This window comes from Lissotriton helveticus, chromosome 9 (assembly GCF_964261635.1).
Source record: "Lissotriton helveticus chromosome 9, aLisHel1.1, whole genome shotgun sequence".
Lineage (NCBI taxonomy): Eukaryota > Metazoa > Chordata > Amphibia > Caudata > Salamandridae > Lissotriton > Lissotriton helveticus.
This window is the reverse complement of record NC_136070.1, coordinates 1,261,127,532-1,261,144,250: the sequence shown is the minus strand read 5'-3', so window position 1 is coordinate 1,261,144,250 and position 16,719 is coordinate 1,261,127,532. Positions and strand designations below refer to the sequence as shown.

General features: G+C 45.7%; 1 protein-coding gene across 6 annotated transcripts in view; it reads left to right on the top strand.

Annotated features, from left to right (window-relative positions):
* The window catches only part of QRICH1 (glutamine rich 1), a 190,136-nt gene extending 187,656 nt beyond the window's left edge, over nucleotides 1-2,480 (top strand). For 4 of the 6 annotated variants that reach the window (XM_078661804.1, XM_078661803.1, XM_078661808.1 and 1 more), the window contains one exon: nucleotides 1,781-2,480. In XM_078661804.1, the coding sequence (XP_078517930.1) occupies nucleotides 1,781-1,973 (193 nt within the window). In that variant the 3' untranslated portion in view covers nucleotides 1,974-2,480. The remainder of the gene's footprint in view (nucleotides 1-1,780) is intronic. The other 2 variants (XM_078661807.1, XM_078661805.1) reach the window with 1 other exon arrangement.
* Nucleotides 2,481-16,719: the final 14,239 nt, after the last annotated feature.

The window sequence follows — 16,719 nt, the reverse complement described above, 5'->3', positions numbered from 1 at the left end:
CATTTGTCACTTATATAGCCAGCTAAGTAGCAACCTGCTAATTTTCTTAATGATGTATGCAGGGGAAAAAGTTAATGGGTGGATGGGGCGGTAAAAAAGAAAGAAAAGTTGCCATTCCTTATTAGCTCCTATTCGAAATATCGCTTGCGCTTATAGCAAAACGTACTGAACTGATTTACCCCAAACTTGGCAAAAGAGTAGACCTTCCCTCAGATAGTGTGCTTTCATATGTTTGGCGTAAATCAGTTAATTAGTTTTGGAGGTAGACGCGTATAATTGCTGGATGGGATTTAAACCGTGTATTTCTCTGACCTTTAAAATCGTGATTCAGAAATTTGTGAATCCTATCAATTACTTTATCAAATGTGATCGACTGATAAGGGCGATTACTTCTCTCCCCCTCCCCCTCACACACACAGCCACCATCTTGATATTGATTTTTTTCTTTCTTTTTTTATATCTGTGATGTTCACACTGGAAAATTACTTTCCGTAGCGTGTGGCTGTAGATACACATGCTCTACATACTCCTGCCGTCTAGTGTTGAGGGCTTGGATGCTTGCAGCATCTTTTTCTTCAAAGAAGCCTTTTGAGTCATGAAGTGTAGGTAGTCCTCCCCTAGTTGACAATGCACATTGGCTCAATAGTTAGATTGTTTTTTGGTTTTTTTTCCCATTGGGTTCAGACTTGTACTGATCTGGCTCTGTGTTTTGTGCACAATAGCACCTTCATTGGGCCTTTTCGACCCTTTGATTCTAGTTGTCCTGGAACGAACTTCACAGATCCCTACTCACTTAATTGTTCTATGAACCTCAAAATAGACACTTCACTCGTCACCCTCCGGTTTTGCTTCAGCCCCCACCCAGAGTCTTCCACCACTAGTCTTGGATGTCTTCTCGTCAAGATTGGCAGGTCAGTGATGGAATGGGTGCCCTTCCAATACTGCCCTAAGTGTCACTCACAGTATCCTGAAGTTTGTAACCTCTGCTTCTTGCCTGAGCACAAGAAAAAGTGTCAAACCTACCTTACCTTTCGGTCGAAGAAGGCTCTTCGATACCTATGCAAATGGAGGTGGGCACATCTCAGGATGCAGAGGTGAGATGAAGATTACATCCCCGACATCTTCGGGGAACGCGTCCGCAAGGTGGTGGAAGGAGCTGACCCTTTGGGGGTCCCAGCTGCTGCAGTCCAGCTCAGAGCCGAGCTTGTCCTTTGAATCAGAAGGGTAACGCCAACAAGATGCATAGGCACCATGAGCCAGACAACGTCGACCATGAGTATGGTCACTACCTTGTCCCAACCCATGGCCAAGCAACTGCCCGAAGGACTGGTTGAGCACCTCCCCAGTGGGTCCCATGCATTGAGCATCACCACAGTCATTCCTACTGGATACAAAATTCTGCACCAGGAAAGACTCCTAAGACTCCATGGTTGAGCAGGTGGAGTTTGTCGGTGGTGCAGCTGAGGGTCCGTTTTGTATGGTCTTGGAGTGTGGGATGAGTGGGGGGGCCAATGGGTGGATTAGTGAGAGTGGCTGAGCAGGAAAACGTGATTGGCGTATCAAAAAGTGACAGAAGAGACCAAGATGCAAAACGGAGCAGTAAGAGGAGCAAAAGATGCAAAAAGGGGCAGTTGAAAGGAACAAGGAAGGAAGGAAAGGTTTTTTTCAGCTAAGATTCCATGTTAAATTGCCTTGCCTGGGTAGATAATCATGTTGGAATTACTTCGCATGTAAACAAAGTTGTATTTACCTATGAACTAAAAAGTCTCTATTTTTTCAGTCCGCAGAGTGTAAAAGGTCGAAATGATACATTTTACCTGACCCCAGAACCAGTGGTTGCACCCAACAGTCCTATTTGGTACTCCACCCAACCAATCAGCAGAGAGCAAATGGAACAGATGCTCACCCGTATACTGGTCATCCGAGAGATCCAGGACGCCATTGCTGTTGCAAATGTCAACAGCATGCACTAGGAAACTCTTTGTGGCTGAGAAGATAAAGAAAATATGTAAAGGAAAACTGTACAGACTTTTACACTAATATGATGCCTAACTTTTTTTTTTTTTTTTTTTTTTTTTAAATTGGTGTAGTTTTGAAGCCCTTTTAGGCTTCTTCTGTTTAAAATAAAGTATACAAGAAAACATACCCAATGTTCATCATAAAAAAACTATTAAACAACTTGTTTGAACGTTTTGTGTACTACCTTTCAGAAAAAATATGGAAGCTAAGCAACATTTTTTATTGATAAAAGGGATTTGTGTACTGACGTAGCCGGGCATTTTCACGGTTTTGAAGATCTTGTACCGGCGCACAATAGAGGGCTTGCTCTGCATACTGAAACTATAAACTGTTTTTCTTTTTGTGCAGAAAGTAAAGATGAATAATCATCTTAAATGGGAAAATACTTGACTAGCGTTGAGACTGTAAATGAATAATTATGCGTTTATAACAAAAATAATAAAAAACTATTTCTATTCTTAGAGATATTTTTAGATGTTGTCGTAAAGACATTTTGCTTGTTTTTTGTGGCTTTAGTTCTATAACCTTTAGTGCCACTTATGTGCCTGGTGGAATTCTTGTAACATACTTTGTGTTTCATATAAAGATACCAGCTTGTTTTTAATTTAGTCTTATTCAGTTTTATTTAGAATGGTTACCATATGTTCGAGGCATATGAGCTGCAGATTACACTCTGTGCTTTTTTTGGCCGCCTAGTGTTGGGCCCGGATGTTTGCAGTTTGTTTTTGTTGTAGAAAAGTATTTGGAAGTCACGGGACAGGTGACTCCTCCTTTGGATCATACTGCGCATGGGCATCGGCTCCATCCCCAGATTGTTTTTTTCTGCCGTCTGGCTCGAATGTGTTTCCAGCGCTCCATGTTGGAACCGATTTCCTTCGACGCGCAATCCTCACCAGCTTCCAGAATTTAGTTTCGAACGCATTTCCAGCTGACGCTACTCTTCAACATCGAAGATTTTGATTCCGGTTGTCGGCAATAGCTTTCGGGCCTAACTAGGCCTCGACTCAAGCTCATGGAAAGGACGCCATTTAAAAAGTGTCCTCAATGTGGGTCGAAGTTTCCCCACACCGACCTTCATGAGGTGTGTAGCCTTTGCCTCTCCCCGGAGCACGAGGCCAGAGACTGTTCCGCTTGTGCCTCCTTCCGCTCCAAGAAGACGATCCGGGTCCGAAGAGCTAGGAGAACAATGGCTCGATCTTCAGCTCCGATTCCAGACGACATCTTCGCAGAGGGCGGCGACGTCCCAGAACAACATGGCGTCGACAGCAACTCCGAGGCAGAAGATTCCAAAGTCGAGGACATCATTCCAGCACAGCGGGTCGTAAGTAAGACCGTCGACCCCGACCCTTCCTCGACACATCCAAAGAAGGCTCCGGTCACACCCTCGCCCTCGGGCTCGGATGCACACCGAGACACTGCTTCTACTGCCCCACCTTCGGGCCCGGCTAAGAAGCTAGCTAAGCCTTCCGGCAACTCGGGCTCGAGTCGGCCTCCCCACGGTGCCAAAGCACACCTACCGGCACCGAAAAAGACGACATCACCTACCACGCCGGCAACTAAACAATCGGAGCCGAAGCATACCGCTAGTCCCTCGGCACCGAAACCCAGGTCGGAACCAAGCAAAAACGCTTCGGATTCAAAAAGACCACAGGAACCGGAAAAAAAATCGGATCCTAAAAATGCACCCGAACCAAGAAAATAATCGGAGCCGAAAAAACCATCAGAGCCGAAAAAGACTCCTGCTTCTCCTGTGAAAGACATTGCCAAAAAACCAAAAGAAGCTACTTCGGTGGCAAAACCTCTTCCGCACCAAAAGATCGGCCTCCTGCAGGGGACTTATTTCACCAAGACCCTGCACAAAAGACTATAGTTAAAGATCCAATCACTAGTCGATTAATTCTAAGTTAAAAAAACGACCACTGGATACACATGCACCGGCTCCTCATCCAAAAAAGGACATGGCTACCTCTCCTCTAAGAGTTCCTTCCCCTTCTCCACCTATGCCATCACCACCTGTGCCCCTACCACAACATTCCCCTACATCCTCTATCATACCAGATGATGACAACAGGGAAGTTAGCTCTGATGATATAGGGGGTAATGCAGATGATCCATCTAGGCTCACCTGACCCGTGGGATGATTAGAACACCCCAGACATCCCAAATGTCCCTCAGGACAACATATACCCCTCTAGGCCTTCCCCATCAGAAGACACTATGGGCTTTAATCAATTAGTACACAGAGCTGCGCAGTATCATGGGGTGGACATGCATACAGACCCTGTAGATGAAGACCTCCTAATGGATACCTTTGATAATGCACAAAGATCCTCATCCATTTTACCCATGCTTAACGGATTGATTAAGCATGCTCCTGAAGTTTTCAAAGACCCAGTTAGAACTCTGGTCATAAACCCACGACTAGAGAAGATATATAAAGCTGCCCCTTCACACCCAGCATATATTAAAGGCCCAGTACCACTTGACTCGCTTGTGGCTCCCCCACCAGATAAAAAGTCTAAGCTCCTTGATGCATTGGGGAAAAGAACTGCGTCTCAAGCAGTAACCATGTGGCGTATTGCCAATACACAAGCATTATTGGCAAGATATGACAGGGCATATTATGACGAATTGGAATGCTTAATACAGCACCTCCCTGATAAGTACAAAGATAGAGCAAATGAGCTTGTCCAAGACGGGAAAAATATTACAAACACCTCCTTTCGTTGTGCACTTGATGCAGCAGACACTGCCTCCAGAGCAGTTAACACCAGTGTTTTGTTGCGTAGACATGCCTGGTTACGCATATCAGGGTTCAAACCTGAAGTCCAAAGTGCTATACTAAACCAACCCTTCGATGAGCAACACTTATTCGGACCCAATGTAGATGTATCCCTTGAAAAGGTGAAAAAGGATACAGATACGGCCAAATCTATGGGAGCCCTGCAGTCGCAGGCTCCCAGACATTCATTTCGCCTCTCATCTTACAGAGGCGCCACCAGGGGATACTCTTCAGACGCACCTTCTACCTCGTACAAAGCCCCCACACAATCCACCTATAGTAGGGGCTACCAAAGGGGTGGTTACAGAGGTAACCACAACATGGGCAGAGGTAAAAACAACCCGTCCCGCTCTGCCTCTACTCCTGCCCAATGACTCCCCTCCCCTTCCCCCGCCCCATTCTACATCTGTCGGGGGAAGACTACAGCAACACTTACCAGCCTGGGAAAACATCACATCAGACAGGTGGGTGCTTCATATAATTCAGTCAGGTTACTGTCTAGAACTAACATCCCCCCCCCCCCAAACATACCACCCAGGCAGCGTCCAATGTCTCAGGAACATTTGTCACTGCTCAGGCAGGAAGTCATATCCCTCCTGCACAAAAATGCATTAGAAATAGTCCCAAAGCATCAGCAAAATAAAGGAGTATACTCCCTATGTTTCTTAATCCCAAAGAAGGACGGATCTCTAAGACCTATCCTAGACCTCAGACCTCTAAACATTTACATACAGTCGGATCATTTTCATATGGTTACACTCCCAACAAGTCCTTCCGCTCCTGTTACAAAACGACTTCCTTGTCACTCTAGATCTCAAGGACGCCTGCTTTCACATTCCTCTCCACACAGCGCACAGAAAATATCTCAGATTTGTGCTGGACGGGCAGCACTAGCAGTTCAAAGTGCTCCCATTCGGAGTCACAACAGCACCAAGGGTATTTACCAAATGCGTAGCAGTGGTAGCAGCGCACTTAAGAAGACCGCATATTCAGGTTTTCCCATACCTAGACGACTGGCTCATAAAAGCCAGCTAATACAGCCAGTATGTACAATGCACTCACGCTACAATTCAACTGCTCCACGACTTGGGATTCACAGTAAATCACACCAAGTCACATCTGCAACCTTCACACATACAACAATATCTCGGCGCTACAATAAACACCCAACTAACACTAAACTATCCCTCTCCAGCCAGGATAACAAGTGTACAAACTCTCCCAACAAGATTCAAACTACAACACTCGCTTCCAGCTCGAGTGTTCATGCAGCTCATAGGAATGATGGCATCTTGCATATTAATAGTACCTCATACAAGACTGCAAATGCGTCCACTTCAAGAGTGCCTAGCACGCCAATGGAACCAGGCTCCTGGTCAATTAACCGACCTAGTGTTGGTAGACAGTCAGACTCATCGCTCTCTGCAATGGTGGAGCACCAAACACCTTTCAAAGGGCTGACCGTTTCTAGAGCCAGTTCCTCAAATAATCATGACAGCGGAAGCGTCGCTCTCTGGCTGGGGAGCTCACCTACTGCATCACACCATGCAAGGCAGGTGGACACCGCAACAAAAGTTACTCCACATCAACCACTTGGAGTTACTAGCTGTTTTTCTAGCCCTAAAAGCATTTCAAAAACAAGTATCGGGCAAAGCTGTCTTAGTCCGCACAGACAATATGACAGCCATGTACACAAACAAGGGGGAACACACTCTGCAGCTCTCTGTTAGCATAGCAGATATGGAGATGGGCCATACCACTAAATATCTTCCTCTTAGCTCAACACGTGCCAGGAGTACAAAACACCATGGCAGATCTGCTAAGTCGACAAACAGCAGATTCATGAGTGGGAACTTCATCTGTACGTTCTTCAACCATTCTTCCAAATGTGGGGACAACCTCACATAGACCTCTTCACCACCCACGAAAATTCAAAATGCCCAAACTTCGCTGCAGATATCCATACCCGTTGTCCAAAGGCAATGCGATATGGATGAACTGGTCAGGACAATTTGCGTACGCTTTTCCCCCTCGCCCACTACTTCCGTTAGTAGTAAGCAAACTACAGCAACATTCCCTAACTCATTCTAGTCGCTCCTACTTGGTCAGACAAACTTGGTACACCACGCTGCTGCAACTATCTGTGGTACTACACCAGAAACTAAGCCTATCTCCACGCCTATTAACACAGAACCATGGAGAGATCAGACACCCGGACCTAGCTCAGCTCAACCTAGCGATCTGGCTCCTGAAGTCAGTTTGGTTACCTCAACCTTCCTCCAGAATGTATGAACGTTATCAAAGAAGCTAGACGTCTCATTACTAGAGCATGTTATGCTGCTAAGTGGAAACGGTTTGTGATATACTGTCAAAACAACCACAGAAATCCTTTAGATGTGTCTATTCAACACATCATAGGATACCTATTACACCTTCAAAAGTGTAATTTACCCTACATGTCTATCAGACTACACCTTGCTGCCATTGCAGCATACTTACAGAATAGACAACATCTATCTCTTTTTAGAGCACCAGCTATAAAGGCTTTCATGGAAGGACTCAAAAGAATAATCCCTCCCAGAACGCCACCTGCACCATGATGGAACTTAAACATTGTTCTCACACGGTTAATGGGACCTCCCTTTGAACCATTACATAAACGTGAATTGCAATTCCTAACTTGAAAAGTAGCTTTCCTAGTACCTATTACTTCTCTCAGAAGAGTTAGTGAACTACAAGCATTTACCATTCAAGAACCCTTTCTGCAAATGCATCATAACAAAGTGGTTCTACGTACTAATCCTAAATTCCTTCCAAAAGTCATTTCACCATTCCATCTAAATCAATCTGTTGAGCGGCCCGTATTTTTCTCGCAGCCACAAACAGTCGCAGAAAGAGCTCTACACACCTTCAATGTCAAAAGAGCATTACTGTACTACATCGAAAGAACACAAACTTTTCGTAAAACTAAACAGCTTTTTGTGTATTTTTCGCCACCACAAAGGCAACCCCATATCAAAATCTGGGATAGCTAGGTGGATTGTTAAATGCATACAAATATGTTATCAGAAAGCCAATCGTACGTTAATAATTCCTCCAAAAGCCCATTCTACAAGGAAAATAGGGGCTTCATGGCATTCTTAGGGAACATTCCCCTAGATAATATATGCAAAGCAGCAACATGGTATACACCGCACACATTCACAAAACACTATTGTGTAAATGTGCAAACTAAACAACAAGCCACTGTGGGCCAGGCTGTACTAAAAATTCTGATTCAAACCACTGCAACAGATACGGGTAGTCGCCGCTAAAGGTGGGTACTGCTATACAATCTGCACAGTGTGTAATCTGCAGCTCATATGCCTCGAACGGAAAATGCTACTTACCAGTATGCATCTGTTCTTGGCATGTAGAGCTGCAGAGTTGCACACGCCCACCCGCCTCCGCGGCTGCCTTTATCTGTTCCAGTATTATCTTAATTAGATACAAATCACATGGACATCACTACTTCCTGTAGAGCTCCATCACTTCCCTAATGGCGAAAAACAATCTGGGATGAAGCCGATGCCCATGCGCAGTATGATTCAGAGAAGTCACCTGTCCCGTGACTTCCAATGACTTTTTTACAACAAAAACAAACTGCAAACATCGGAGCCCAACACTAGGTGGCCATCTATGCACAGTGTGTAACTGCAGCTGTACATGCCAAGAACAGATGCATACTGGTAAGTAGCATTTTCCTTTCTTATCTAGGATAATTGGTGGAGTGCAGGGAGAATGTTAGACTAGCACAGGGAGTAAGTCCTATTGCTCCTAGTATTTCTATGCAGGATGTAGAGTGACTACAAGTACTGGAAGTCCATACATTTTTTGACAGTATACCACAAATCCTATTGTGGAGGTCATGTACATGGTATGACACATGCAGGCAACCTGCTTCCTGAGTAATAATGTTAATGACTGAGGTTCGTCCTTAAAATAAAAATGTTATGCTAGCAGGAGAACAACGTAAAACGATGAATAGAATGCTTAAAATACTGTTAGGTGCAGGTAACTAACTTCGGCTCTATTGAGACCATAGTCTGTCTACAGACAGGTCTTGGGCCTACCCAAAAGTATCAGTTCAGCCTTTTGTCGTACTATGCCTTATCAACTCTTGTTCAGTACAGAAGCAGTCCAGCCCAGGCATAGTTTGGCCTTGTTGGGCCTGATGCTGGACCAACAAGGCAAAAACGTGTCTGTGGTCGCTTGCCGTGTACAGAGGTACACGACTTAGCAGTTTGGTCTGTGCTGCCATAGGCACCAAAACAAAACCAATTTGCATATAGTCGGTGTGAAGCACACAATGTGTTCATATTGTCCTTATTTGAGGTTCTGCTCAGCAGAGTAAGTCAGATACCGCTACTCTGCCCATCTGTGCTTGAAAACGACACCATCTTCTCGCACGTTCCTGCACATTGTTACCATTGTCTCACTCCCCCCATCCTCGTCGTAACTTTCTTGCTCACATGCTAGGGGTAACTGAGGGAAAGCAAGATGATGCCCGTCCATCAAAGAGCTAGAGTTCGGGGGCTTTGTAGTCGAAAGGCAAATACTCTCTGAAAAGGGCCTCTTAAGCCCTTTTCATTCTACAATATTTTCTCTGCTGTGCATTGCGAATGCTGCATTCTTGGAACTGAAACGCCCATCGCCAATACTGGAATAGATTTTGAGGAGCCTAGGGCTTTTGGTGGAGAGGGAGAAAAAATTAAGCAGTGCATGAATTTGTCTCTAGGACTTCATGTCCATCATCCATAGTGTTCAAAGTCACTCTGCATTTTAATCCAACACCTCATGTAACAAGAGTTTTTCATCTAGTGTAGTGTAGAATTAGGTCTTCTGTGCTGTTCAATCAACCTTTGAGACTTTCCAAGACATTTGAATGTCAATACATTCTCAACATTTGGAAGTTACGTTTTTGGGTGCACTAACAAAGCCGTCTACAACCATTCTTGCAGTTCTGTGCACTTTGTACCGTATTTAGGCATTCAAACAGTCTTACAGCAACCTTGGTGCATTGAACAATCAGGTCCTGGTTGAATATTACTTACAGACCCAACAACCTTAGCACAATCTGTACTTATTGCTAGGCCTTTTATTTGTATTAAATGAATTTAAACTACCTTTGCATTGTACCTCAACATCTTGTAAAGGTAGTTTTTAACTGGTGACCGTTGTCACAAATTATTTCTTGAGCAGGTTGAGGCGTCAAGCTTTTGAATTCATGAAGCTTTACGTACTCATCAAGCCCAAGATTCATATAAGATTTTGCTCCTAAGTATGTCATTGAAACTTGATCAGCGGAAACCTGCCAACCGTGTGCCAATGCATAGCTTTTGTTGGTACTTGGTGACTTTTAGATCTATTTTCAGGTTGGTGCAGTGACGATGTTAGTAATTTACAGGAGTGTGTTCCTCTGCTTAGGTGAATTTCTCAAGTTTAGTGAGTTGTTGATTACATTATTGGTCTGATGGAATCTAGATCCTCAAACAGTTTAAGGGAGGAAATTATACACTGTAATCTCATCAGGATTTATGGAGCTTTACATTGCATTTACCATGGTTGAAAATGTCATCATAAATTAAGGGTTAGCGGCAGGAAAGGGTACATTAGAGGAGACCCTCCAAAATGCAGACGTTTAAGGTGTTTCTTTGTGATGGGAGTTTCTCAACATGGAACCATTAACAAATGTGGAAGGTCTGGTAAGTGGCATTTCAGGTTGAAAATGAAAGAGAATCTTTATTTCATGAGGTTGTAGAAGTGGGTTCTACACGAGGAAAAATCTCTAAAGTACAGAGATAGACGGAAGTTTACAAGTAAAGAATGTCCGTACCTTTTCAGTGGTAGTAAGAGCTAAATAAATGCAATTTTAAATACACTTTTGCGCACCTGGGGGTATGCAAGTTTCTCCCTAATGTAAAATTCTTCTAAACTACATTTTTGGAAGTAAAGAGTACACCTTAAAAGCTGCATATTTGAATCCAGAAAAAATATGAAAACCTACTATGAATGGAAGAGAAGCACAAGTGAGTGGATTTTTCAACTTTTTCTGCCGTGGTTTTGTTAGTCCTGGAAGAATTAGATTACTTTGTTCTCAAACCTAATCTTAGTGACAGGCCTCGATAAGAATCCTCTTGCACCACTGGAAGCTTACAACCAGCAGACCACAAAAGTCTACCTACTGGGAACAGGAAACTGAGGAATCGGTGAATGCTAGTAATACAAAAGCCCTGTAACCTAACAGTATTTATAACCTTTAATTAATCATCTGGCCTTAAGATCTTTAATCTATGCATCTTGAAAAACGTTAATACATTTTAAACTTGTTTAAAGCATTTTTAAGAGCGTGATGGTAGGAGGCTCTCTTGGGGAGATGTTATTGGCCTAACTTGTGGAGATATTAGCTGCCTACCATGCTACTTTACAGCTTACTTCTCTTACTTGTGAGAGGATCCCTGAACACTCAGGGATTTGCTTAAGTGTTGTTTTCGCTGTAACAATTTAAAATATTATGTCACTTTTCTTTGTAGTATTTGTTACACAATTTATGTGGTACTTGATGCACACTGAATTGTTGATCATGCTTAGCATTTCCTACATCTGGACTATAAAGATTATAGTTGTTCCAGGAAGGTTAAGGACTTGGCACTGGTCAAAGGTACCACGATGACGTACTTAGTAAGGATTATAGGTGCTCAAGTGGAACCTTTCCTTTTTATTCTGGCCAGAATCTATTATATGTTTTTCTGTGTAGAGGGATTCATTTTTATTCAAGCTGGTGCAGTGGTGTGCTTATGGTGTCGGAGCTGAATCAAGACTATGGAATGGCAGACAGTATACAAATACAGAGGGGGTGTCCTCTGGCTGATGCATGAGGTTTGATTACTATGATAAAATCATTTATAAAGGAGCCACTGATCCCTAATGATGAGGGTGTGCCATGGTCTCTTGCAAAAGCTTTTTGGTTAGTTTGGTAAAGGAGTGGCCAGAGTAGAAGGTTCAGTTTTGAGTGTGAATTAGTCCTAGCACGGTTTTTGCAGCTCAATTTATTTCTGCATTCACATGCTGTGCATTATTCCTCCATCTAGTGGTTGGCTCCGGAACACACTCCTTGTTTAGTAGACCTTTCTTGCTTTTCTTTTTTTTGTTTTGTTTTGTTGTGGTGAAGGTCCCCACCATTTGGTGCTTGTTCTATCCTCCTATGACATCGGACACCCTCCCCAGAAGTCCCCACTGTTGGTCGCCATCTTCAGATAATTTTTTTCTGCAGTTGGGTCTGGAAGTATAATGAAGGTCTCCAAGAACCCAGAGGAAGATGAAGAAACAAAACTGGAATCTCATTGAGGAAAACGGAGATCATTGCCATAACAAAGTACGGTTTTCTTTTCCCAGAGGTTCCACCGAATTATAGAGTAAAACATCGAAGTAAGTGTAACTGGCATCAAGGGAAAGGAGGATGAGAGGATGGGGGCAACTTGCTCTGCATGAAAATGAGGACACCATTTTGGTTCTGCCCAGAGTGCCGCCATACATTTGCACAGAGGAACAGCCACCAAGTGTGCAACCTCTGCCTGCTAATAGACCACAAGTCTGATTTCTGCAAGGCGTGCGTGGTGTTTAAGCCAAAAAAGTTTGAACTTGGGAAAAACAAAGACGGGCACGCTCGCCATGAAGGGGCAAAAGAAAACCACTTCACTCAGATCTCGGACCATTGAGTGAAAAAAAGTATAATGCCTCTGAAGAAGCGGAAGGAGAGGGCTCTGATGGCTAAAGAGTTATTGTAGTCGAAAAAGAGCAAGAGGCCGAAGGAGAACGGCGTACAGGTAACGCTGAAAAACAATGGGAATAGTTGGGCTGAAAGCTTCAGACTCTGGACAACACAAGACTGCCTCTGTGCTGAAGTTGTTACTGACCGTTGGCAACTCAAGGTAAAAAGGACCCCTTGGGTCCCATAAGGATACCGCAGGCGAAAAAGCCTTGAATAAACTGGCGTCGAAAGACAGTCGAGAGAAAGAAAAGAAAACGGCAGCTCAGTCAACAGCAGCTGAAACTTTACCAAAAAAAGAGTGCAGCTCCTACACTCTACACCGAAGAACGCACCCTTGAAATTGGGCTCAAGAAAAGACTTATCCAAGTCAAAGTGACTGCAATCCTTAAACAAGCATTTGCAATGCAATAGGTTTCACATTTGTTGGGAGTTGGAGCTATTGGCATTGTAAATGGCAATTTTGTTTTTGTTGCAGTGGAGTGATTATTTAAAGGAAAAAAGTGCACTATATCGTACTCTGAGCTTTTATAGCAAATATACAGTAAAGCTATGGCTATATCACATTTTATTTGGGAAGAAACCTGGATTAGAACCACTGCGTTTCAATACAATATATAGTATCCTCCAAAAAAAAGATTTTCCCACCATCCTTCCATTCTCGCCTTGCATTCTTCTCACACATACCATCAATCATACCACATTGAAGAATCACATTAAAACACATCTGAAATGGCTGGCAAGACGCCTGGCCCTGACGGGTTCCCGCAAGAATACTACGCCGCCTTCCGAGGCACCCTTGCCCCTCACCTCTTGGCCCTTTTTCACCATGCGGCCGATACTGGCTCCTTTCCCTCCGAATCCGACCTGGCCACAATAGTGGTCATTCCCAAGACCCATCCGCCCTGCACGGACTACCGCCCGATCTCCCTTATCAATTCGGAGATCAAACTTTATGCCACCATACTAGCCCAGAGGCTTAAACATCTTTTGTCCGACCTGGTCCATCCTGATCCAGTGTGGCTTCATGCCCACTAGAGGCACCCGTCACTGCATCAGGCGCCTCCACTTGGCTTTGGCTCACCGCGCTCGACTTTCCCCCTACCTGACCCTCCTTTTCCTGGACTTCGAAAAGGCCTTCGACACGGTGAGCTGGGACTACCTGCAGGATGTCCTGGCAGAGATGGGCTTTGGTCCTATCTTCCGCCGTTTTGTCGGAGTTCTCTACGCCAGTCCCCGGGCCTGGGTGCTGGTGAATGGGGTGCTCTCCGAGGCCTTTCCAATTTGCAGAGGCACGCGCCGGGGGTGTCCCCTTTCGCTCCTTTTGTTCGCGCTTGCGATGGAGCCCCTGGCCGTGATTATTCGCCATGATCCACTTGTCCGAGGGTGGGCATGGAATGAGAGCCACATCGATAAAATTGCCCTCTATGCTGATGACGTGGTTCTGTACCTGGCGGATCCAGTGACCTCGGGCCCCAGGAGCCTGCTATCCCTCGCGGCCTTCCGCAAGGTCTCCGGCCTCCGACTTAACGCCGCCAAATCCACACTGGTCCCACTGCACCCGTCGAGTGACTGTTTTGACTGTCAGTCAGACATCCCTCTACGGCACCACTCAGTCAAATACCTCGTGATATGGGTGACCCTGTTACCGGAGCTTGAGTGGGCACTGAATATCGCCCCCTTGGTTGCCCGAATGAAGGCCGATCTTAAAAGATGGCAGACGCTCCCACTTAATCCCCTAGGGAGAAGTGCACTGTTTAAAATGATGGTCCTCCCGCGCTTTCTCTATGTCCTACAGAACACTTCCATCCCCATTCCCCGCGCCTGGTTCCGTGAGCTTGATGGACACCTGACCCGATTTCTGTGGGGGAACGGTCGCCCGTGCATGTCTTTGGCACGCACCCGCATCCCCCCTATGATAGGGGACTGGGGGTGACTCATCTCTTCCTCTACTACATTGCCTCTAAGCTCCTCGTTGTTCATGACTGGTATGCGGGCGGCTGGTCCGACCCAGCTTACCGGGTGAAGCTCGAGGAGACGGGTTTTCCCCAAATACAGGCCCTCTTGTATGGCAGCCCTATGCCGCAATCTATGGCCTCCATCACTAGATCGGTCTTCACGGCTTGGTGGGCTGCTCTGCGCTACACGGACTGGGACCATAAGCTCACTAGACAAACGCCACTGTGGCATGGCACCTGGCTCCGGGAAGTGGCGGCCTTGGATGGCTTCCGTCGGTGGGATCTGGTGGGCGTTTCGGTCCTGGGGGACGTCTGGGTTGGGGACCACATCCGGGCCTTCGCGGACCTACAGCGGAACCATGCCCTCTCCCACACAGAGCTCCTGCATTCACTGCGAGCTACGTCCAACTGTGAGAGCCCTTATCGCCTCCTCCGTCCTGATTCATTCAGATGCCGCCCGTCCCCGCTGACCAGAGTCTACCGAATCACCGATCAGCCGTGGACCAGTAACAGACTGCCTGGACCCCAGCCATCCACGCGACTTCGCCTTGGGTGACTATCACTGTTTTCATCGACAACCCTGGCCTGATGACGATCCCGACTGACGGGGATCGAAACGCCGTCGACCTTACAGCTTAACTTTATGGCGCCTATTATGTTTTGTACTCCTGAAAAATTTACCCATTCATGTTTTAAGTGATTACAACTTGATCCTTGGAGACATCTCTGTTTTATAATTTCACAAATTGTCACAACGCGCCAACCACGCTGTTCACTCCAGCACTTGCACTATCACTATCACCCACTGTATATATCACTTTCCACCAAGTGCCACCGGGTTGTCACATGATTTGTTCTGTACAGTGCTGTTCAACTGTATTACCATGTGAAAGACCCCCTTTCTCTTAAAGTGGTGAATAATACCCTTTCTCAAAAAAACTTTAGAGACTCCTTTCTGTTTATTTATGTAATGCGTACTGCATACACTTTTGAAATTGTCTTTTAAATGATACCTGTTGGGAATTGTTCTAATCTACACTCTCCCACACCCAACACTTTAGGTACCTGCAACTGCGCCACGTGCTCCAGACCCATCTCCCATTCCCCCTCCTGGAATTGAGTCCGCTAGAGGCCCAGGTGATGATGGGGAACCTGGAGAGGGGAGGGGTATCCCGCATCTACCACTCCCTAGTCAATAATGGCCCTGCGTCCCTGGACACGCTGTGCACTTTTTTGGAGGGATGGTTGGGGCCCCTAGAAGAAGCGGACTGGAGGTATGCCCTTATGGCGCCCAGAACCCTGACCACCTCAGCCAAACTCCATCTGGTCCAGATTTACGATCTCCATGCGGCCTAACTCTCCCCCGACTGCCTTTTTGCGCCCGCTTGCAACCCACTCCGGAATGCCCAAGGTGTAGTTTTGCACCAGCGGATTTTTATCATGTGGTGTGGCTCTGCCCTAGGCTGGCACAGTTTTGGAGGGGAGGGGAGTGGGGCGGGAGCTCACACAAGCCTTGGGGTGGGAGGTTCCTCACGAGCCAATAAGGCTGCTATTGGGGTCTTCGATGGTCTGGATGGTTCCGGGGCGGACAAGCGCCTCCTGGGGACTGCGCTGGCAGTAGCCAAAAGGGACAAAGCAAGGACTGGTCGTGACCTCTGCCGCCCGCAGTGGGGGTGGGGGGGCGGGAGGGGGGAGGGGGGTTGATTGGTGCAGGGCCCAGGAGGAGTTTCTGTCTGAAGCCAGGGGGCAACGGAACTGTTCCATAAGATTTGGGGGAAATGTTTCAATCTGGTACCACCATGATCGAAGCTGTACTGTATGATCTATGACTCTTTCCTTTTGCCCCTGTGAACCCAGGTATGGACTAGAATTGGAAGACCCGATCTATGCGATTCGTCTGTCATAATTTGCTGTGTGATTTGACCGAGCTGCCCCCAATGAATTCTGTATGTTGTTTTGAATACCAAATAAAGTTGATTATAAAAAAAAAACACATCTGAAATGGAATCCTGCTCATTAAACCTATCCATCACAGTTATCAAAGTCATGGTTTAGGTGTTTACACATCCATCACATTTCTTTTCCGAATAAATCTCTTGTTTTGATTCTTGGGTAGGACTCCCAGATGTGTGATGACTGGCCTACGCACGTTT